The 22,582-nt window shown below is 38.5% G+C and overlaps 1 protein-coding gene across 2 annotated transcripts in view; it reads right to left on the bottom strand.

Moving 5' to 3' along the window:
* Window positions 1–2,847: 2,847 nt before the first annotated feature.
* The window catches only part of USP9X (ubiquitin specific peptidase 9 X-linked), a 110,617-nt gene continuing 90,882 nt past the window's right edge, over window positions 2,848–22,582 (bottom strand). For both annotated transcript variants that reach the window (XM_054055648.1, XM_054055652.1), the window contains exons 38-45: window positions 21,932–22,061; window positions 18,496–18,681; window positions 16,423–16,643; window positions 15,251–15,339; window positions 12,863–13,019; window positions 12,238–12,450; window positions 11,706–11,801; window positions 2,848–10,329 (exon numbers count right to left, since the gene is read on the bottom strand). In XM_054055648.1, the coding sequence (XP_053911623.1) occupies window positions 10,195–10,329; window positions 11,706–11,801; window positions 12,238–12,450; window positions 12,863–13,019; window positions 15,251–15,339; window positions 16,423–16,643; window positions 18,496–18,681; window positions 21,932–22,061 (1,227 nt within the window). In that variant the 3' untranslated portion in view covers window positions 2,848–10,194. The remainder of the gene's footprint in view (window positions 10,330–11,705; window positions 11,802–12,237; window positions 12,451–12,862; window positions 13,020–15,250; window positions 15,340–16,422; window positions 16,644–18,495; window positions 18,682–21,931; window positions 22,062–22,582) is intronic.

Here is a 22,582-nt window from a genome sequence, read left to right as displayed (position 1 = left end):
AGTTCCAACCCCTCTGCCATGGGCAGGGACACCTCCCACCAGACCAGGCTGCCCAAGGCCCCATCCAACCTGGCCTTGAACACCTCCAGAGATGGGACATCCACAGCTTCCCTGGGCAACCTGTGCCAGTGCCTCACCACTCTCATTGTGAAGAAATTCCTCCTTATGTCTAGTCTAAATCTGCCCCTCTACAGTATATACCAATTGGCCCTCGTCCTATCACTACGAGCCTTTGTGAACGTCCTTCCCCAGCTTTCCTGTAGCCCCTTCAGGTATTGGAAGGTCGCTAAGCCTTCTTTTCTCCAGGCTGAACAACTCTCACTCTCTCAGCCAGTCCTCGTATGGGAGGTGCTCCAGCCCTCTGATCATCTTTGTAGCCCTCCTGTGGACCCATTCCAACAGCTCCATATCCTTCTTATGTTGAGGATTCCAGAACTGGACACAGTACTCCAGATGAGGTCTCACAAGAGAGGAACAGAGGGGCAGAATCACTTCCCTCAACCTGCTGGCCACGCTGCTTTTGATGCAGCCCGTAGGACACAGTTGGTCTTCTGGGCTGCAAGCTCACATTGCAGGCTCATGTCGAGCTTCTCATCAATCAGCACCCCAGTGTTCCTCTCTGCAGGGCTGCTCTCAGTCACATCATCCCCCAGCCTGTATCAAAACTGCAAATAGCCCTGACCCAGGTGTAGGACCTTGCACTCGGCCTTGTTGAACCTCATGGGGTTTCGCACAGCCCCATTTCTCCAGCTTGTCCAGGTCCCTCACACAGTCTTGTACTTCTCCTAGCCCCGTAACTCATTGCACGCATGTATATTTGCTCCTAGTAATTATATTTTATATGTATATCATACACAGCAACCTCTTACTCAAACCAGCTGTTCTTGTCAGCATGATAGACTACAGAATTGATTTGCCTCTATAGTTTATATCCAGGATACTTACATCATGGATGATGGTCCCAATTCCTAGCGTTAATGGTGCTCAGAGGACATGAGCTACTAGTCAAGCTTCAAAAACTACAGCCAGGCTTATTATTAAAAAAAAAATAATAAAAGAAATCTCCTGTAAAGATTATCACGGCTACAAGGACTTCAGGAATCTTGAAATGAAACAAGCTCTGTTTTAAAGAAAAATATTAAATGTTTGTGCAGGAATTTCAGTGCAAGTCTTGGTTTACTAAAAGGAAAAAAAAAAAAAAAAGAAACCAAAAAACCAACCTACCAGCGGAGCACTAAAAAGTCTTCCTTTAGAAGGGCGTCAAATTTTTACCTGCTGAAAGACCAGAGAGCATTTTCTTAGTACTTTCTCAAAGGTGTGTTGTGAAACACCAGGTCCTAAGCATCAACACGTATCACAAATTCTTTCACCATAACATAACACCCTTGTTAACATTATTATCGCTTTGCAATCTACTGTTCCACCGACGTCTCAGCAGCCTGATCAAACAGCACATGATTCTAACTTGTGTTGACACACACAGCAGAAACAAGACTTCATCCAGAGTTCGATAAGGCTCACCTCTCCAGTGATTTCCATTCCAGCATCTCCCAGCTCTACTGGGATGCCTGGAAACTGAAGGCCTTTGATAAATCACCACAGGGGTGCATTTCTGGAGGATCCACAACCTGCTATGCAGCAGTGCAGGGAGGGAGGAAGCACAAAAGGAGACACAAGGAGAATGTGTAAGGTAGAAAAAGGTCGGAGCAAATCCATCCAGAGAGGTTTTGCGTAAAGAAAAGAGGGAAATTAACGTCAGCAGCAAAAGTCATAGTGCTATCTTTGTTAAGTGGAAGCAACCGGGTGAGGATCCAAACCCACGAGAAATGCTTTGGGCCACATTTTCACCTAATGTATAAATCACAGGAACCTGAATTCTAAAGGGCTTCAAGGAGTCAGGTGATCAATAAAACATTACACATTTCACACTCTCCACAGAAGCTAAATTAAAAATTGCCTTTTTTTTTTGGTCCTGTGGCATTAACTAATTCTCAGAGAAATGTGAGAACAGAACACATTCACAGGAGTTTTTTTTACAATTGTGCCATCTTGTTCAAAAGCTTTTCTTCTCCCAGTTTATAGCAATCCCCCAACTGGTAATGATCTATTTGGATACCTCCAAAACTTGTCTTGAAGTCTTATTTTTGCTAACACGTCGACATCCAAAGAATTCACACACGTGTCCACTCAGACAGGTTACATCAACTAAACAGAGCCACGATAAACTTGGATGTTACCTGCTTCCGCGGATGCCTTGTTTATATTTTTTTTTATTTAATTTTAGTGCTACAAATCCCCAGTAACTCGCCATTGGTTTGCATTATCATTTACACCTCTTGAAAACTAGTGCCAAGATGCAAACCGGGGGTTTCCATTCGTTCTCCATTACACCCACTTCACATTTATTTTACACGATGCCCCTTGCTCTGGTGGAGCAAAGCGGGTGATGGACACTCTAGGGAAACACAGGAGTAACACCAGCCATGCACCGGCCTGTGTCTGCTTTTAACCATCAGCAATGTGGAAGGACATCCGTCCCTGGAATAACCACTTGGTACCTAGGAGAGGAAAGTGTAGTTAGAGAAGCCTTTGCCCTCAGCAAGCAAGAAGGTGGAGTGACCCCCAGGAGCATTCCCATGCAGCCAACTCTTTTCCAGTGAATACAGTGCAGTCAGTTCGGTCCTTAAGTGCTATTATAGGTTCAAAGGTAACAGCGAACCTGGCTACTCTGCCGAGTTGAGGACAACCCCAGCTCTGTTTCCCTGTCTTCATCACAGCCAGTCTCTTCCATTGACAACTTCGTTATATCATATTTTAATAAATTCAACACAAGAGTCCTCCACTAGCCCATTCTTCAGTTAAGTCCACATTTTATTTATGGTTTGCTCTTGGTACTTCAATCAGATTTATATATACATAATCTAAAACCTACATCAAAATCATGTTGACTGCTCTGAAGACCGAGAGAAGTGACACGATTGAAGTTTTCTTCCACAGCTATATGGTAAGTCTACATTCCCACAGCAGTTTTTTGGTTCAGGTTGCAGAAGTAGTCAGAAAGCCAATGCCAGGTGTCTCTCAGACTCGGAGTGGGAGGGTTACAGTCCTCTTTCAGCATTTCAGTCTTACATACAACCACAGTAGCAATCGGTAACATTTCTTTCTAGATAAATGCTTGGGTTATCTACAGAATTCTGGCTTTTCACATTCTGGCATCTCCCCCTTTCTAACCCCTTACCATGTTAACACAGCTAGAAACCAAGATACCTCCCTGCGGTTGCAGTATTTGAAGAACGTTAGTTGTGAAAGGATTTTATGCTACTTCATGTGAGTAAGGAGGTAGCACGAGAGACTGAGTAGAAGCATTTTGTGAGTCCATGTGGTGCCACCTGAAAAATGCCAGTTCCTTCACTTAGCTGAAAATGTACGTACTTACTCTTGGAGTCTCATTTCAAAGGATTTAATCCATCCCCAGGAGGACACAGGGACCACTCTGGGTCTGCCCATGTATTTCTGCACCCGTATTGGCCTGACCCACAAGAAGCCATCGTGCTGCTAAAGCCGCTTACTGGCGCATCAGCCTGCAGCAGCTCAGCAATGAACATCAAGAGGTAGAAAGTATTAACAGAACAAGCACGCGAAGGCTCTCGCTCAGCCCACTCCCTGTCTTTATTTGCTCATAGGATTCAACTTCGTAGACAGATCTCAGAGGAGAAAACTTAAACAAAATGCTCTGTATGCTACTTCTGGCTAAAAATCAATTCTTCAGTCCTTGGGGAAGCCTGTGGTTCAGGCAGGTTCTCACTGGGAGGGCTCAGACTCCACTGCTACCAGTGAGTGGAGTGAGCCCAGGCAAGGCATGCTCAGCATTTCCGATCCCCAAGGGATTTCACACCTCTCTCCCTTCAGCGAGGTACTTCCATTTCTGCAGTTTCACCTGTTCTTAATCACGCAGTAGGACAGGTAGATAGAATTTGTGAGTATCATTCAATCTTGAAGACCTAGCCTTCACATTTCTAAGCTTCTGGATTTGTTTGCAGAAGATTTTCCAAGGACTCAAAGCACCTACCAGGTATTTAAATACAATCAAGTATATTAAGAAGTGCACAAGTTTTCAATCAGCCTTTTTTCCAAAGCAGTTTTCTGCAAGAGCTACCACTTTTATTCACCTGTAGAAAGTGTTCAAGATAGAAAATGAAGCAAAACAAACAAACAAAAAAATCCCCAATAAGTGACCAGCTCCTCAAATTCAAGACTGCCATCAGTAGCATGAAGCTTTCATATCCCACATAAATTCTGAGAATATTCAAGAGATGACAAAAGCCCACCTGGTCAAGGCTGTGGCTGCTGCCGCCGCACATTAAAAGGCTCCAGTTGGGAGCACTGGGCAGCCTGGCAAACATAGTTCTTTTGTAGCAGCTAACCACAAAACAGCAGGTGTAGGTAGAAAAGTAGGTAAAAAGCTTAGCCTAGCAAGTGAAGGGATTTGATTCCAAACAAATACAAAAATATTAACTAGAAAGTGATCCTGCCAATCCAGAGAGAGAAACTTTGTAAGAAAAAAAGGCAAGAAATGAACAGAAATTTAGAAGTGATAGACAAGAACCAAGCAGACAAGAACCAGTAAACAAAGCTACAGAAAAGGCTAGTACCTTTAAAAGCTGCACCCACAGAGGTATCATTACAGAAAAGGAACAGAACTTCTTTACTTAAAGGCTCAGGTGAAACCACACTTGGAAAGCATCCATCCAGCCCTGGTCATTGCATGAAAACAGAAATAGCACATCACAACCACCACAATGGAAAGAGAAGAGAGAACCAGCTCGTATGGGGAAAACCAAACACTTATTTTGTTCTGGTAAGGATTCAAGGGGACAGAACTACAAATGCATCAGGAAGCTGCTTAGGGCAACATAAACTAAGCTACTAGAACAGCAGTTGTAAATGAAGAATAAAAAATAACATTATCAGACATTTTAAATAGTATAGAGACAGAGAAGAAGGGAATGATCTTGTTTTCCTGCACTGGACATTTTTCTATGGTTAGATTTTTTGTGAATTCATAGAACCCAACTGCCTTTTTTCCTGCTGCCTTCATTATTCACTGTTAGCTCATTGTTAAAAACTAGAAGACATTTGCATGTTATTTTGATCCTTAAAGAATGACAGTCATTTCAGAATTGTGCTGATATAATTAAGGCTATATTAAATTATTCCAAGGAAACAGCCTGTAGGTCAGTTATATTATCAAAAAGTGGCTTTAAGGAATTATAAAGCTAAAAAATACAGAGTTGGGTATTTAAAATCTGATGAAAAGTTAGCCCTTACTCAGGAGAGTGTTTTTCTCCTTCAGAAACTGGTTCTCCTGTGCTTGTTTTGATTTCATTGTCTGCAAATAAGTGTGAATAAAGCAAGTAAGATGTAAGTTTTTTGTGCCACCCACTGACTTAATCTCTGTGTTGATTCCTGCAAAGCATCACCAACTTCAACTCTTACAGTGCTGAAATCAACAAGGCTCGTACAAACGCCACTAAAATCCATGGATCCACCACAATGTGCATTGGAAAAAATCAGATGACAGCATTAAAATATCTCAATTCAGGTGCTGGAAGCTTTGTCAACACACTTCTGTAACAGCCTAACGTAACTGACACTACAGAGGCAGGACTGAACGCTTGCTAGTGTAAAAAAAGCACAAAAGAATAGCTATTTGACATTTCTAAAACATTTAGTCTGAAAGATATTTTTTATACCTTAGAAATAAAAGGACATTTATAGTACTAACCTTAGTTGCGCAGTGTAAAAAGTGACAGTGCTCAGACTGGGTTAAAGACCTTCTAGTGCAGTAGAGCTCTCTAATCTGTATCGGAGGGCAAGTCTAACTGAACGTATTAACATGACAATCCCCAAAGAACAATAGAAGGAAGGTGTAATGAACATTCTGGAACAGCATGGAGGGCACAAGGAGTGTTGTTTGTGCTGCTGCTGCACAGAGAACTTCCCTGCACTGGTGTAGACTGATTCTAGCTGCAAGCCAGAGAGAAAATGCACAAAGCTTTGAAGAGTTATTTGCTGTCATCTTCCTCATGAGACCACTTGCAAGAAGAACAGAAATCATGCAGAAGGGTGGGGCTGGGTCTCTCACCTTGCTTTGTTTATTGCAGTACCACTGGTTTCTACTTCTCCCCCAGAAAGCCTCTGTATTTTTACTCTAGGTAGGGGGCAGGTTTAAGACTTTATTCCCCAAGACCTCGTGGCTGTGAGAAGAATATTGTGAACATAATGGAGAGCACAGGAAGTAAGACAGGGAGCCAAAATTACTGTTGTCCTGATTACATTGTGCTGGAGCAGGGCCACAAGTGGGAAACTCCCACACCCGTCTTAAGAAATACGAGGTTGGCATCAGCATCTCACTCTCCCAAAAATTAAGCTGTCTTTCACCACAGGGGCAAACGTGCTTTCAATGTGGATTTGCAAGTGTGGACTACGAATGTTGAACAAAGATATTAAAACACTTAACTGGGCACACTGCAGATCTTCCTAACATGCCACTTCTTCCTCTTACTGATACAGCCAGTCTGTAACTTTCATCTGAAGTTAAAGTCATTGCACTCAAAAGTCTTACTGCAGTGCCTGAAACTGAAACACATGCCAACAAAAACGTTGAGCTACTTTGCTTTGACTTATCAGCCTATTCACTTCTGGCAAAAGAATCAGAGGTAGACAAAATTTATTGAAACCAAAAATGAAGTAAATTGCTACAGCAGCCAATTTTTGCGCATTTTAACTTTGGCAGAATGGCTAATCTTGTTCTCCCCTAGAACTCAGGAAATGTATAGAAAATTTTGGAACCCTAAGTGCTTTTTGATCATACATGTGCTAAAATGCACAAGCTAGGCACAAAAAAAGTGGCTGAGAAGGCATAACAGCAATTAGCTAAACCAAATTTTCTCCTGTTGTCTACAGTGAAGTTTCACTCACTCTGGAAAAAAAAATTGAGATGTTATTGTAGAATTTCATTTCTTTCTGTCTCAATTTCAGCAAGACACACCAGCTTTAGAAACAGAGAAGTTATGTTTTCAGAGCTGGTTAAGCTAGCAGGGAAAACAATCCGAAAATGTATTTTCTGCTTGTGAATCACTACCGTATTGGGTTCTGCAGGGCAAACAAGCTTGGATGGAACCCTGTGCAATCTCATTGTTGTCAATGGGATAACACAGCTCTAGGAGACCAAGTTTGCAACTGAAAACCAGTACATTTACTGATACACAAATCGTAAGCTATTTCCTTTTGTATACTGCTGTACTGATCTTTTAACACTAACAGGAGCAAGTGTTAAAAGCTTATTTTAGTCACTAAACTCACCACAATCTAAACGTATGAGGAATAAATGCTGTGTAGTAAGGTTATGGATTCCCTCCCAGGTCACACTACACATTACCCACCATATAACATCACCTATGAATTTTCAGCTTCTATGTATTTGATGTTACATTGTCAGGAATATAAGCAATTACTTTACTATTTATTGTCTCATTTTAGGGAAGACCAGAGATTCCCTAGTAACTGTTCTAAACAGAAAACAGGACTGAAATTAGTGATGAGGGAATGAAATCTTTAGGCACTTTGAGGACTGCTATTTTAAAGTGTGCCATCAACAATGAGGTACCACGTATCGCCTGAACATGACACTGCTGCCAAAATGCTGTGACAGTAGCATGCCTATGGAACTTTTTGCTTGTACAATTATTTGTTAAATACAGCTCAAAATTGTTTTGCCTGCCCAGAGCGAAGAAAACATTGCACCTTTCACTGCGGCTGTCTGTTTAAAAGCAGCAGCTGCAACAAGCAAAGCAGGCTGTCCTCCTTCAAAGTCACAAAGACACACAGTATTTTCAATTTGCCACCTGAAAAACAACTGCCACTGCAGTCGCTCTCAGTTTGGGGGTAGAGGAGTGTATGACTGAAGAGAGTCACAGCCTTAAAGTGTCACAGGTTTGACATGTCTCTACAATCACTGCACTATCGAAAGCAAACACATTTGGCAAGGCTGAACTAGCACATTATATATTTTACCAACATAGTAAAAAATATATAACAATCGCCTCCGAGATAGCTTGTTTAGGAATTACTGGTCCAAATAAATAGCAACTATTTCAACTTGAGTACTCAGGGAAGAATTTTTGAGTTAAAACTTACAAGCATTCCCAAACATAAATGGGAACGCTTTACTCAAATTTACTAAAGTCCAGGTAAAATGGTATTACTAAAAAACTATGAAAAAATCTGAATTAACTTGAGCACTAGGGAAAACATGGAAGCATAAAAATGATCATCACATATTCAAAAATCTTGTCTCTTCCTTACTATGCTAAGTGCATCGGAATGCACTTGTGACTGAGTTTTCCCTTGTTCATTTCAAAACTACAGACCTTTAATTTGACAAGCAGCAGCTTTGTTTCTATCAACTCATTTGTAAAAAACACCATCAAGCTTGTGCTCATTAAATATATATATGTATATATAAAAACATACAAAAAGTACAAGATAAATCACATTAAGAAACTTTTACAGTGTAATTGTCCCGATTATTTTATTCTTAAGGGCCAAATTTTTTTGTGCACAGAATCTCAAGGACTGTTGTTCCAGAATTCAGCATAATGCCGCTGCACAGAATTCACCTTTCTGTGCGGTCCATTTAAAAAAAAACCCAAAAAACAACACACACCACAGGACAAAACATTCTTCTTAAATCAAATTCTATTTGTGAATTCAGCAAAATAATTTCTATAAAATAAAACAGCAAAATATTTAAATAGTATAGGGTGGGCTGTATCTGTTTTGCAGGGGTATTTGGTTTTTAGACAGGTTCCAAAAAAAAAAATTACACACATTCAAGTTACCAATTTTCATTTAAATACAGTATTTACTGATGCGTTTCTTGAAGTCTTCAAACAAATGTTTATTCTGGAATAGAGATACCTCAGAATTGTATTTGACTAACCAGTAGTTTCTTTTATAATTAAACCCTGCCTCTAATGTTAAGATTTCCTGTATAATGGATAAAGAGCTAAGACAATTCTCGCTTTCAAGTAGAACTGTGAACGAGCAGAAAACCAGCAAGTTAACTTGGTGCAGTGGCACTCACAAGTACTGTGTGATTTTAATGACTTCCACTTCACTGGGATGCAGTAGAAGGAAAGTGTTAGAAGTTTATCTAATAAGCTCTACCAAAGAAACAAAACAAGCACACCAAATACAGTCTATTATGCTCCAGGCATCCTGGCATAGCAAATTTTTGCATATTTGTTTTAAATCTTTTAAATTCCTATTACTGAAAACTAAGTGTTTTTTATCCCACCCAGAGATAGAACTGTCAAACATCAGATGTGAGGAACATATGTGAAACTGAAACCCATTTGTTTGTCACATTTTCCCTCCCCATTTTATAGTCTTGTGTAAGAAGAAAAAATTCTGAGCAATACAGTTGTCACATTGGGACAACTGCTGTCACAGTATTTCCCCCCCTCGTTGGCTACACTAACTTGGTGTGAAGCCATGCTAAATGTTACAGCATAACTATAGCTTCAAAGTGATTAACCTAATACCAGAATGAAAAAGGCAATGAAAAAAGATCTAGAAACAATGTTACATCACCAATTTTCCACATCAACCAAATAATTAAAAGGTTACCAGCCATTACGTTGCTCATAGTAAAATCGACTCCAGTGGCAAAGAATTAACATGAAACTATTTTTGTGGTTGACATGGATAGGCTTTGTTGTAAAGGAGTTGATCCGACTGCCATGAGGCAGGCAACACTGGTTGCAGAGCGCAGCAGATATATCAAGAAATTATTTTTTTGTTTTTGTAGATCTGTGAGTCTCATCAAGACAAAAAAATGTTTCTTGCTCAAGAATTAACAGTCAAACATTAATATACTATATACACCTTTGCCATTTACACATTAGCATCAGGCCATTTATTACAAAACACTATACACTTTCCACTGCAGGCGGGTTATATATTGACAGCAATTTTCTGCAGATAAGACAGTGAATAGACTCTCCACTCCATGTTGATTAGGAATAGTTTTTCTAGTTTTAAATATTAGCCAGACACAGAGAAAGGTTGGACTGTAAGGCCTGGGTGCACAGTCTTGATGGAGCAAGTTAATTGATTATGTGCATTTCACTAATCTTTTGTTTGAGGTGGGGAAACTTCTTCACTGCCTTCATAATTTTCTTGTGCTCGTTGGCCAGTTCGCTGAGGGTTGTTCATATGATGTGCTGCCGGGCCTGTATATGGCTGTCCATGCACGTGGTTATTCTGTAATAAAGCACAAGCATTTTAAAGGAACATTAAGTTTGTGGACCGTTTCCTAACCCATTATTTGCTTCACACCTTTACATTCAGACCACTGAAAAGTACTCTCAAGCACACGGAACTTCTGCATGAACACACATCACAGTTTCTTCATTTCTATGAATCACATCCTTCACTTACCCTTATAATTTACACAGAAGGTAAACAAACTTTCAACTTGTGAGGATAAAAGGATTAGTTAATAGAGTTATCTCAGCTTTTGAATAACAAACATTTACATGCAAAGCAAAAGCAGTAAGAAAGGAAAAAAAGGGAGATGAAAAGAGGCTCCCTATGTGCTGTGGACATTAAACTGTGCACACATTTTATGAACACATTCGACCAGCTTGAATTGTTTTCCTAAGGAAATATAAAAAGCCTACCTGTATTTATGCAGCAAACTTTTTAAGAGGGAAAACTTTAATGTTACAGAACTGAATGAAATCTAGACCAATAGTTTTCTCCAGATGCTCTGTCCCAATTTTAAGAAGCCATACAGGCATCTAGTAAATGAGAACATCTCATCTAGCTACTGTTTTGCAGAGTTTAACCAACTGTGGATAAACCAGGAATACGAAGATTGTGTGTGTTAGTGAGAAATGCCATCTCTTGCAAGAAAGTGAACACATCACACAGGTAATGGTGAGGTTACCGTATGTGTCTGAACTTAGGAGCTCAGAAAAGAGTGGGAAAATCTGCGTAACTTACCAACTGCTCTGCTGAGAACATCAAGTAAGGAAAGCAAGATGGAGGGAAATGGGTTTGGGCAGGAAAGGAAATTAAATTAGCAGATTTGGAATATATCAAATGAATTGGAACAAAAAATGGCATCTAAGTGGGGCATCTACTAATTTCATGAATTTGATTAAAAAGCCTGGTTATGATTCCTTTCAGATCTGGCTTTCCATTGAAACATATTAACAAAGCAATCTTTTAACATAAAACCACTTTTTGTAAGTACTTAAGATTTAGATATCAGTGTTCATAGCACAAGTTATACGTAAAAGTCATCGGCATTTTTCTGAAATGTTTTTTTCTAAAAAAACCAAAAAAGCAACGCACAAAACATTATCAATGTCAACAAATATGACAGAACCAAATTCATTACGCACTAAACTGCCATATCTGTGCCCCTGCTCTGTCTATGGATCATTAATCCCTGATCTGACAACACTAAAATTCTCACCCGAAACTCTAATGGTGTAACTGTTCCTGGCAAAATGGAGTTGTATCTTTTATCCTTGGTCCTCCGAACATATTTGACCATAATACTCTTCCGGCTAGCTGCTTAGAGTTTAATCTACCATAAATGGTACAAAAAGTCTGAATAAAGCTTTTACCTGTTGATACTGGGAACCAGGTGAATGGGGATACAGAGGGGCATCTTCAGGTGGAGAAGACTCATGTTCATCTGGGGCATCGGGATCATCTGGTTCCTGCAGTTTGAAAAAACACTTATTGTACTTACGTGAAACATCCTACGATTATTCTATCCAGAACCAAACCTACATGCAAGTGACTTTCAGACACCCTTGGAGAAAAACTCCACCCCACTGTGTCATCCATAGCTTGTATTGCACTATATAAAAATTCCCGCTATGTATTACTACAAAAACAGATCTCTTCATAATCTACTTTAAATGGTCTATTTCAATTCTATACAACTAATTCTTTAAGAGACAGGTATCTGTAGAAATAGTAACAGAAGTATTAAAACCGCACAGCAGTACGTAATGTGCCAACAGAAATAGGAACACATATTTATAAAACACTTCTAAAATGCGTTATAGTGACCGGAGACCATTGCTAAGGTTAATTATTTATAGAAGCACTTCACTCAATTTTTTTTTTAACAGAAGTCGAATTCTTTACCTCCTCTGGGCAGAGTTCACAAGCTTTTGCAAGAGTCATTCTAGCACTGTGTGATCTCTCTAGGAAGTAGCCATTTGATGTCTCATTGCTTTGTATTGGTGGAGACCAATTGTTATAGGTGTATTGGGGATTGCCAGTGTATGGTCTACGCTCAAGCTCATCTCCAAGCCATTCTACTGCCCAGGTCCATTTTCTCTTCAAATCTCCATTGCTCTGCAGACAGAAAAATCAATAATTCAGAATTATTTTCTCTGTTCTCTAAAACAGAAATTTTCCCCTTCCTATACATCACCTATCAGAGAACCGACCACCATCACATGTTGCTGTTTAGAAGACTCAATGAAATATCCTTTTTTTCCCCCCAAAGAAAATGACAAATCAGAAATGAAGTCTGCGGTTTGCAGCCGCATCATAAAATCACAAGTACAAGTTTAACCAAACTGCTCTCAATCCCATCTACTGATCTTCTGATCTAGGAAGGTTCAAATGAGCTGTACTTGGAAGTAGTACTTTCACTAAAGCAATGAGAACTTGATAACAGTGGTTTTGGTAGGTTTTTTTTTTTTTTTTTAAATACACAGAACTGAGAAAAAAAATCAGCAAGAAACAAAATGAAAAGTATCACCTGAAGGATCTGGTAGGCTACAGGACAGTTGCTGAAGAGAGCCACCATGCACTTTATACATTGGTAAGCTCTTTTCTGATAGTGATTCTTAGAGCGCTGAATGGTGTCAAACAATCCATCCCTGTCATCCGGGATTCCTTTAAGTGCATTGTGAATCCTACAAATAAAAAAACCAAACCACCAACTTCAAGTGTTAGAGTTTTAGGATCTGAATAAAGGCTTCACTTTCAATGTAATTATAAGAGGGATATCTCGTGTTCTGACTTCTGGTTTTATTGAGATTTTTTTTTTTTTTTTTTTAAAAATCACAAAACTAACTTGACGCATCATGTATGTAACTTACAATTTTAGCACTTTTGGTAATGTTTAAACTCTGAATGTGAAACATAAAATGTGAGTATGATTAATTCTAGCCACAGCAATCGACTTTGGTTAGTTTTTATTACTTATTTTAAAAATCAACTGTGTTTACAAAACAGACCTGTTAAACCAAAAGATCGTTACAAAACTGGAACAGTTACATTCTCAACAGAATGGTTAACTTACATTATAGTTACGCTTCTCAAAGCTACACTATTTCAGATGCAGTTCTTCTAAAGAGGAATGAATTGTACATATTTGTGCATCGGGATAAGGGACTGGGGCACTTCCTGGAACTAAGCCCACTATCTGTGCCTTCTGCTCTTGAACAAGGGGTAGAAGAATTAATTGCCACCCTGAAACTGTGAAAGAACTGAGAACCAACATACTTTTGGCTTTGGGGGGAAAAAAAAAAAAAAAGGCCAGAGGAAGGGATGGAGCCTACAAGGAGCTAACCTCACTGCAGGAAAAGCAACTTCCCTCTTTCCTCACAGCCCTGGCAACAGCAAATAAGACTCTAGGCACCTGACAATCTAGGCTCATCTGCAAAGTGAGGATGAGCTTTACTTCAGCTGATTTAACTTAATGGTACTTGTTAACACTACTATCCTGAACTGGCACTTGAACTTGTCAAATCAAGGCAGGTCTGATGCCAAAGAACAGCAGCACCCATCACAAAGTACAAGAAGACAAGGAGTACTAAAGGATGCACGCTAAGATCAGACGATGCTTGCTTTTCTTGCTTCTTGGTCAGAAGATATCACCATTTACTCTGGACAGTTACGCTGTTTGGGTTCTTTTTGGAAACTGAAGCCAAATATCACTAAAACTATGATTATCAGAGCAAAACCAAGAACAGGACAGAGACCAAGCCAGAAGTGGCACCAAGAAATCAGATGCTGACTGCAGCTGGACAGCTAATACCCCTCTGTTCAAGCCTACCAAAATTCCAACAGAACACTGCTATGCCTGAGACTGCAATCTTGAATATGGAGTGAAGTACATCTCCCAAGTATAGTGAAAGCCATAACGCAACATTCAACCTCCTCCACAGCCATTATTTCAAACAGCACTACGCCAAACAACCACTTCCATGATTTTCATTATTATAAAGGGTATGCTCTTCCCTCACCTAAGCTGCAATTCCTATAAAGAAAATTAAAGGAATCCTACAACTCAGTCTTCATGTTTTGGACTGAAAATCCTAAGAGCACAGTCTACTCCTACAGGTTAAGTACACAAGTTTGCTTCAATAGCCTTACTGAAGGACATTTTTACTTGGAGTACTTTAAATGTCGTATGAGACATGGTTGCAAATGATTTATTTAATTCGATACTACCTATATTCACTTATTATAAAATGGCGCCATTTTGAAATATTGACAGGTAGCACATTGATTATATTTACTTTGTGTTACACCACCTATTACTACATAAAACTTCTGAAGTATTGACACTTCTCTGAAATAGTCAGTATTTGCAATCATTATAGTTTAACCTAAACTTTCAAAAGCCTTACTCTGTAGACATATGAAAATCAGGTATGAAATTGGATAAATTTTTAATACACCGAAGTTAAAATTCGATTGATATGTGATCACATGAAGAGTATTTATGTATAAAACACACTTTTCTCCCCAGTTCACACTTTATCCGTGTCTTAGCATCACTACGACTTATGAGTTTCTTAGCAAGACCAGGCTGTCATCAGACTCTCCTGAATGAGATGTTTCTAAGAATCAATATAAGCACTTCACTGTAAAGACCAACAAGTTTAGCCTAAATGGCACACGCTGTTCTCTGTGAAAATTCTTGGGTTTATATGCCTAAAGAGCAAATTTCTCAAGAGTAAAAATAGTCAAAACGAAAAACTGTATGTCTCAAAATTGTTTTGCTTTATTCCTATACTTTGATTTAATATCCACTTAAAACAAACTTCTTGAAAGGATTAGCAAGAGAACCACTGGGAAAACAAGCTGCTCAAAACACAATAATTTTCAATTATAAAAAAACCAGGTAAATACTAACCTGTGAGTTTGCCAGGAGTCTTCAATTAATAGGATTTGCAGAAGCAGATCCAAATATGGTCGAAGCTCGTAAGTATATGAATATGCAACCTTAAAAAGTAAAAATGCACAGAACATAAGAAAGCATTCCCCGAAGCATGCAGATTACACACTGCAATACAAGAACACAATTCATCTGAAGTTAGGTTTACTGTAATTTAAAGGATACAACACATACTTTGTTTTTTAAAGAATGCCAATTCTGTCAGGCTTTTCTAGGGGTTGTGGTTTTGGGTTTTTTTTGTTTGTTTGTCTCCCTGCCTCCTAGCTAGTTGGTTTGTTCGCTTTAAACATCGTACCTTTTGTAAATGACAACGTGTTTCCTCAGGAGTTTCTAACACAATTGTCTGAAGCCCCAGGCATGAAATGCTAAGAAGTTACCTTGAAAAAATACCTTCAGAAAAGAACAAACTATTTTTCACTGATATTGCTATTTTTACACAGTGTATTCAAAGGTGATCCTAAACTTTGAAATATACAGCTAGCAAACGATTAGTAAAGTTATTTTTATTATGATTCCTTCAAATGCCTAACAAAAGGACAGATGAAAATGTAAAGTTTGCATGGAAAAAAATGTGCGAATATAAAGGTGAACCAACATAAGTAAAAAATTGTACTTGGAGTGTAAAAGTAACCAACCTTACAGAGATTACAACTGAAAAAACAACACAGTCTCAAACATTCCTTCCTGTGTCTGAAGCCAAGTACATTCTGCAGACTTGTAAAATGCAGCTTATGAACATACACAAAATAAACACAAGGGATATCTTAGGAAATTGTTCTAACTTTCCATGCAACGTTAAGAAGCTCTTTTATGGACAATGACAGAAAATCTGAAGAAAATGCTCTTGTAATCCATAAAGACCACCTCAGCCTACTTATTTTCCATCCCTACCACAGCGTTCCTAACTCATAAAAGGTCAGCTGCTTTCCTGAACTCATAAAAGGACTTCTCGTAGTACTCTAACACAATATGCAGACTTTAAGACTGTAAATATTGACAGAGAATGGCACCTTAAGGAAACATTATCAACCGCCTCTTCAGTATTTAATACAACATTCCTATATGTAAATACAGAATCTTCCTTTATACATATTTATATTCCTGTCTTTCTCCTAGCTTTTAATTTTTACCTGCCAAAGTAGTTCACTGAGGACAGTGGAAGAGAACTGAGGATTCTCCCAACAGCAGAAACGAAGCAGCTTGATGGTCTCTTCAGAGTTGCTGCAATCTTCAATAATTTTCTTCACGTAACTAGTCCTCACAAACAAAATGTCTGCTACGTTCTGCTGAAGTGCCATTATAGGCTGTGATATATTAGGATCACCGTAAGGGTTGGCAAGTGGGGGATTACCTAGAACAAACAGTTATTACAGATGAAAAGGTAGTGAACTACTTTCAGTGTAGACATAAAATATAAATTGGTACAAATTTGTATAATTGATATAAAACTTTAAACTCCATAGATGTAGGAAAAATCCAACCCCTGTCTAACAATTATGGTGTGAAATAACTAAGTTCTCTGATTGCGACACCTGATGCTACCTCTCCCTCTCAGGTAACATTACGCAGTGACAATGAAAACAGAGCAGCTGGAGACGACCCTATGCAGGAAGAGAAATTACTCAAGAGTTCCAAGTGACAGGGGACAGGACAAGGGGGAATGGCCTCAAGCTCCGCCAGGGGAGGTTCAGGTTGGATATCAGAAAAAAATTCTTCACAGAAAGAGTCACTGGGCACTGGAACAGGCTGCCCAGGGAGGTGGTCGAGTCGCCTTTCCTGGAGGTGTTTAAGCAACAGGTGGATGAAGTGCTGAGGGACATGGTTTAGGGAGTGTTAGGAATGGTTGGACTCGATGATCCAGTGGGTCCTTTCCAACCTGGTGATTCTGTGAGTTTGCTCAGTGAAATCCTCTACATTCTCCTGAATTTCTCTGCTTCACTGCTTGTGTAACACAGGCCAAATCTATCCTATTTTAGGACACAAGGTCTCTTCACCCCACTGGGCAATGGGAAAGGTTTCACAGGAATATCTGTCACAACAGTCCCACCAGAATCTCAAGTGTATAGACAAATAATACACTTCTGAAAGAACATAAATTAACGTATCTTGTTTAGTAATCTTCATTTTGTGTAAGAAAAGACTGTTGTTTTGCTCCTGATGTTTCCAAATATAGCAGTGTTTTTCAGTTATGCTGAAGCAAAAAAATAGCTTTACTCTACAAACAGTAATCATAAACTGTAGTCAGAGTAATGTTCAAAGTAATTTTTTTTAGTACATTATGAATACAGTGAATACATTCTACCTGTGAAAAATAATTTCATCTTTTCAGTGTAAACCTTAATACACTGGAAAAAAAACAAATAAAAATTGCCAAATGGTTCTGAAGCTTATTATAGCACAATAAAATTTCCAGTTCATTAATATTACTATAGCACATTCTAGCCTATTGACTTTATAGCCTGACACATCAAGCTGTAATGAGTTTACCATTAAATAGCTTCTCTACAGATTCCTAATCAGGTTTTCTAAAATACACTTAATGGAGTATGTACAGGCTACGAAGTCCACATAGCCCAATATCCCATCACCATCTCTCAAAAATGACTGCACTCTGTTCAGCTACTGGACATATTAATGATTTACACTGTGGTTGACCAATTTCTAGCCGATTCTTTATCTTCCATAAATTGAAGTGATGGCTTCTGTTTGTCTTCCTGACTAGGAACAAGCACCAAATAATTTTCAAGAGCTATCCACGACAATGCAAAATATCTCTACTGACTGGCTCTAGCAGAGCGTGCCGTAGTGTTTTTCCTGTACTGATTACTTTTACACTGATTACATCGAAGTAATATTACTGCATACTCAGAATTTAAAAATCCTTATGCAGCTCTTTAAATGAGTTTAATCTATTCTAAAATCATTACTATTTTGTAATCAACAAACTACTACTTTACTACCTTTCTGTCTTCCCGTACCTTTAAGCGCAAAATACAGAACAGATATCTGCCTTGTACATTTTAGTATGTTGGTATAAGTTTTCCTTATAACAGATTTCTGTCTTTAAACAAAAGGAGCTGTTAAACTTACAAGTCAAACATTTTTTCCAGCTAATCCAATTTATACATAATAGCCTAAATATGCAGAAAAGACATTTACTGATAGGTTGAATTCATCTAAGTGAAACCTAAAATTCATTATACCATTGATAGAAGACTGCATCCGTGATGACACATTGCAACAGCGGATCAGTTGTGACACAACGGTGTACAGCTTCCCCAGTTCAGCATACTGGTATTTAATTGGAGGACCCGGACCTTCATCCAGAGCCACAAGCATGAAGGTTGCAGGAACATTTAGTTTCAGAAGTTGTGTCTTCTCTGCTACACCTTTACAGGGGAGGAAAAAAAAAAAAAAAAGATAATTTTAGTTTCTGGGACTGACAATACTTTTCTTCTTAGAAAAAAAAAGTAACTACCGTTTACATGATTTGTAACTTTTCTCTTGCTGGGTTGTATTATAACCATCATTTATGCTTTCTGGGGAAAAATAATTAAATCAGTAAAGATGCAGGAGGGAGTTGTAAATAACTGCAAGTTATTAAAGAGGGGAGTTGTAAATAACTGCAAGTTCTTAACAGTGCTCATTAGTACTTAAGTAACAAGCATCCGTGTTAACACAGCAAAGCCTCAGGGAAGACTTTGGGACCAAGAACTAATCTTACATTGTGTGGCCCAGGATAGCATGAACACCCCCACAGCATATTTCGTTCTTTTTCTATCACATCCTAGACACATCACTTAGAAATTTTTGACATTTCCAACCATGCCATGATACACAGCCAAGCGTAAATAAGACCGACAAGATCAACTTAAGAAAAAACCAAGAAAACAAAATCAGAAAACCTCCAAAACCGATGAAAACCCCAACCAATCAAAAAATTCAAACATACAGCTAGTTTGACTGCAAGAATATGTTCTGCACACTGCACAGGTACTTACTTACCAGTAAATCCGGTATGTCCCTTCTGACCTCATATTCTGTTTCTCATTTTGGTTAAAAGTCATGATTTTTCATACATTTCCAAGTTTTTTCTTATTCTGGAATACATCTGGACCTTACCTACCATCTTTCTGGTAAGAATGAGGAATCCAGATAGCATCTTATTACAGCTCTTCTACAGTATCTTTTTTATCACATTATTTTGTAGTTGCATCCACTGTAGAACTGATCTCTCTCTTGCTTTGATGTGAGCAATGTATTAGTTGATTTCTCAAAATGCCGGACAACTTAACCTTTTTCCCAGAACCTGGGGCACTGAAGGAATGATGAATTGTGGCTTTTGCTGAATGAGCACTCTAAATTCATACAGAAGCCTTCAGTTAACAGTAGTAAGAAACCCACAATTGCTTAATATTTCCACGTTTATCTTCGTGGGGTGGGTTGTGATAACAAAATAAATAATTAATAAATTTAGTTATGCTAAATAAATAAAATTTAGAAATAAGATCTGGTTATGCTTTCTTAGAGACTCCAACTACCCTGACTACGAAAATTTAGTAAAAATGAAAAGATAACTCAGGGCAGAAGAACTGCATCTCTCTTCTCTGTAAAGCCATTAAGTTCATTCTAGGGCTCATGATGGAACCCTGCCTAACAGAATGCTTCGGCATACAAAGATTATGAAAGCAACATACATCATAAGGGAAATTAAATAAACACAACTGCCTTGACTGATTTTACAGATAGGAATATGTGGGTAGACAATTTTAAAGAGCTTCCACTATTATGTATGTATCTATTCTGTGTGCAAATAATGAAAAAGCTCCATTAAGACTCATGCATTTGCTAAACACTTCAGCCATAAAGTAATTTAACAGAAACTCGAATGTATAACTTGCCTGCACAAGCCCATAACCAGCAATGGCCGAGCTGCATTGCTATGGGCATTCTGTTAGACTTCCAAAGGAACAGCATCTCCTAACTTCATACTACTTTACATGAATGGATGAAAATATCTTGTATTTGAGTAAGAGAGAGAGACCATTCTAATTCTATGGAAGAATACTGTACCTTGTTTAGAACCTGCCATAGAGAAAGATGCTTTGTCACTTAACGTGAAAGAGAAACAGGTCCCTGCCAAAAGACTCAGGTAACTGGCAGAAGTAAAAACATAGAGCTCTGTCAGAATTCACCACCTGTGACTACTCTCATCAACCTGAACGGGAAAAAGCAACTCCTTATGCATTTGACTTACATTTCGTAACTCATAATTGCTCTTCCTCAAGGCAAAAGTAGAAAGCAGCAATGCATTAACCCACCTGAGAAACAGTTTATCTGATCAATCATCAACTGATTTTCAGCATGCTGACCATGTTAATAAGCATGACTATAGCTGTCAACATGAATGTAAATAGGACTGATCTTAGTTTAACTGCAAAAAGTATTTTTGTTTGGAATAGTTACTTCAGATGCTACTGGTATAATTTTTTTCTATTCTTAGTATACAGGCCAGTTACTTTCTATGCGGAGAACCTATGTAATCCAGAATCTAATACAAGTTTCTAAATACTTATATGTCTGTATTTATTTCAATCTTCGTAAGAGTGAATATCATTAAGATTCTGAAGAAAAATGAGTGACATTGGAAATGCCACAGCCAGTATTTCACGTGGATCACCACAAAAATGTATAACCACCTCATCTCAGTTGTATCATAACACGTGTATAATGAGTCTTAAGTGTAGCAACCTGCAGATACAGGTAGTCCTACTAATCTTGCATTCAAAGCTGCTTAAAAATATTCATTTCTGATCATACCCAATCTCTAATTTATCTTTCATCAGAAAATTTAGGACTCCATAGTCTTTACGAACATTGTCTCAAGCATGGGAGAATTTTACGTAAGCCATCCTACACGGCAAAAACACTGGACTTTCTTGCCTGTTTTATCATGGAAGAATTAGAATGACTGATAAGTAATACTTTCTTGCATTCTTTTACCTCCTATGATGTCTATGGTGAAAGCATTCTGGCAAGCGATGAGGTCTAAGAGTATATACAGACCGAGCTATTTCCTCAGCCTTCCAAAGTCTTCAAAGGGAAGACAGATACAGAGTCAGTGTTTTGCATTCAGAGTTGTGAACTTCAAATGTGAACTAAATAAATTAATACTGAAAGGGCACAGCTGGAATACATGGACAAAGCATGACCATCTGAATTGATGTTTCCATAAAGGAATGTCGCTCTTTTTTGAAATTTTATCTTCCTCACCTTCTGCAGGCTCAAAACAGCTGACAGCCCCACATGCTTCTCGGGTCTTATGACCTCCCTGCAAAGGAGCCCTGAACAAAGCATCATCTCTCTTACCGTTTTCTGACCCCCACACCCTCTCAGGATGACACGATCTTATTGCTCCAAGATTGTCCTGTTCATCTTCCAGGCGTGGCAGGAGGACTAAAGCCTCAGGCTCCAAACTGGAGGAACAGATGCTCTAGAGAGCATTCATATGGCATTTAATGATAACAATCAGCCTGAGCCTGAAAAACTGGATTCTCCTGCTGTTACCTGTACAACTGGTTCATTATTAAAAAACAGTTCATTATCGTGCTGCCACTAAAACGTGTGAAATTTGCTTACCGAGATTGGCATACATCACAAACAGATTGAAATACTGCTGCAAATGGCGCCCATGTTCAGACACTTCTCTTCTCAGAAGATTTAGTACCGCTCTCAGTAAATGATCACTTAAACTTAAGTTATCATAAGCCTATTAAAGAAAGTTTTAATATTAGTGGTTGAACCTATCAAATCTTTATTTAGGTCATACTTTCTACTATGGCAGAAAACAGAATTGATTAAAAGGTATGGCATTCATACAAGCCCCAAAACACTAGCAGCTGGTTAGTTTTCTCTATCTCACACAAAGACAGACAGAAAAACAAGGAATTACTCTCACCACTACATACTGTATAAGTCCAAGAAATTATGCAAGCATAGAAGCTTTTAAAGGAGCTTTTTCTCCAATAGCAGTTAGGCTTAAATACTCAGAAAAGCACATGCAGTTCCATTGTGAACTTTCATAAACTAAGAAAGACAATGGAATCGTCTGTATAGGTATATCTCAAACACCTCATGAAAGAAAACACTGTCAAAGCATAAGTAGCTTTAAATTAACACAAATTATCTTGCTGCATACAGTAATGAAAACATCCCGAGAAGATAAATATAATTTAAACTGTCTTACTGTAGACATTAAAAATACGACAAAGCAAAGGCTCAAAAAAGTTA

The sequence above is a fragment of the Cuculus canorus genome, chromosome 1, assembly GCF_017976375.1.
Source record: "Cuculus canorus isolate bCucCan1 chromosome 1, bCucCan1.pri, whole genome shotgun sequence".
NCBI classification, from domain to species: Eukaryota; Metazoa; Chordata; class Aves; order Cuculiformes; family Cuculidae; genus Cuculus; species Cuculus canorus.
The sequence above is the reverse complement of the archived record's forward strand: the minus strand, read 5'-3'. Positions and strand labels throughout refer to the sequence as shown.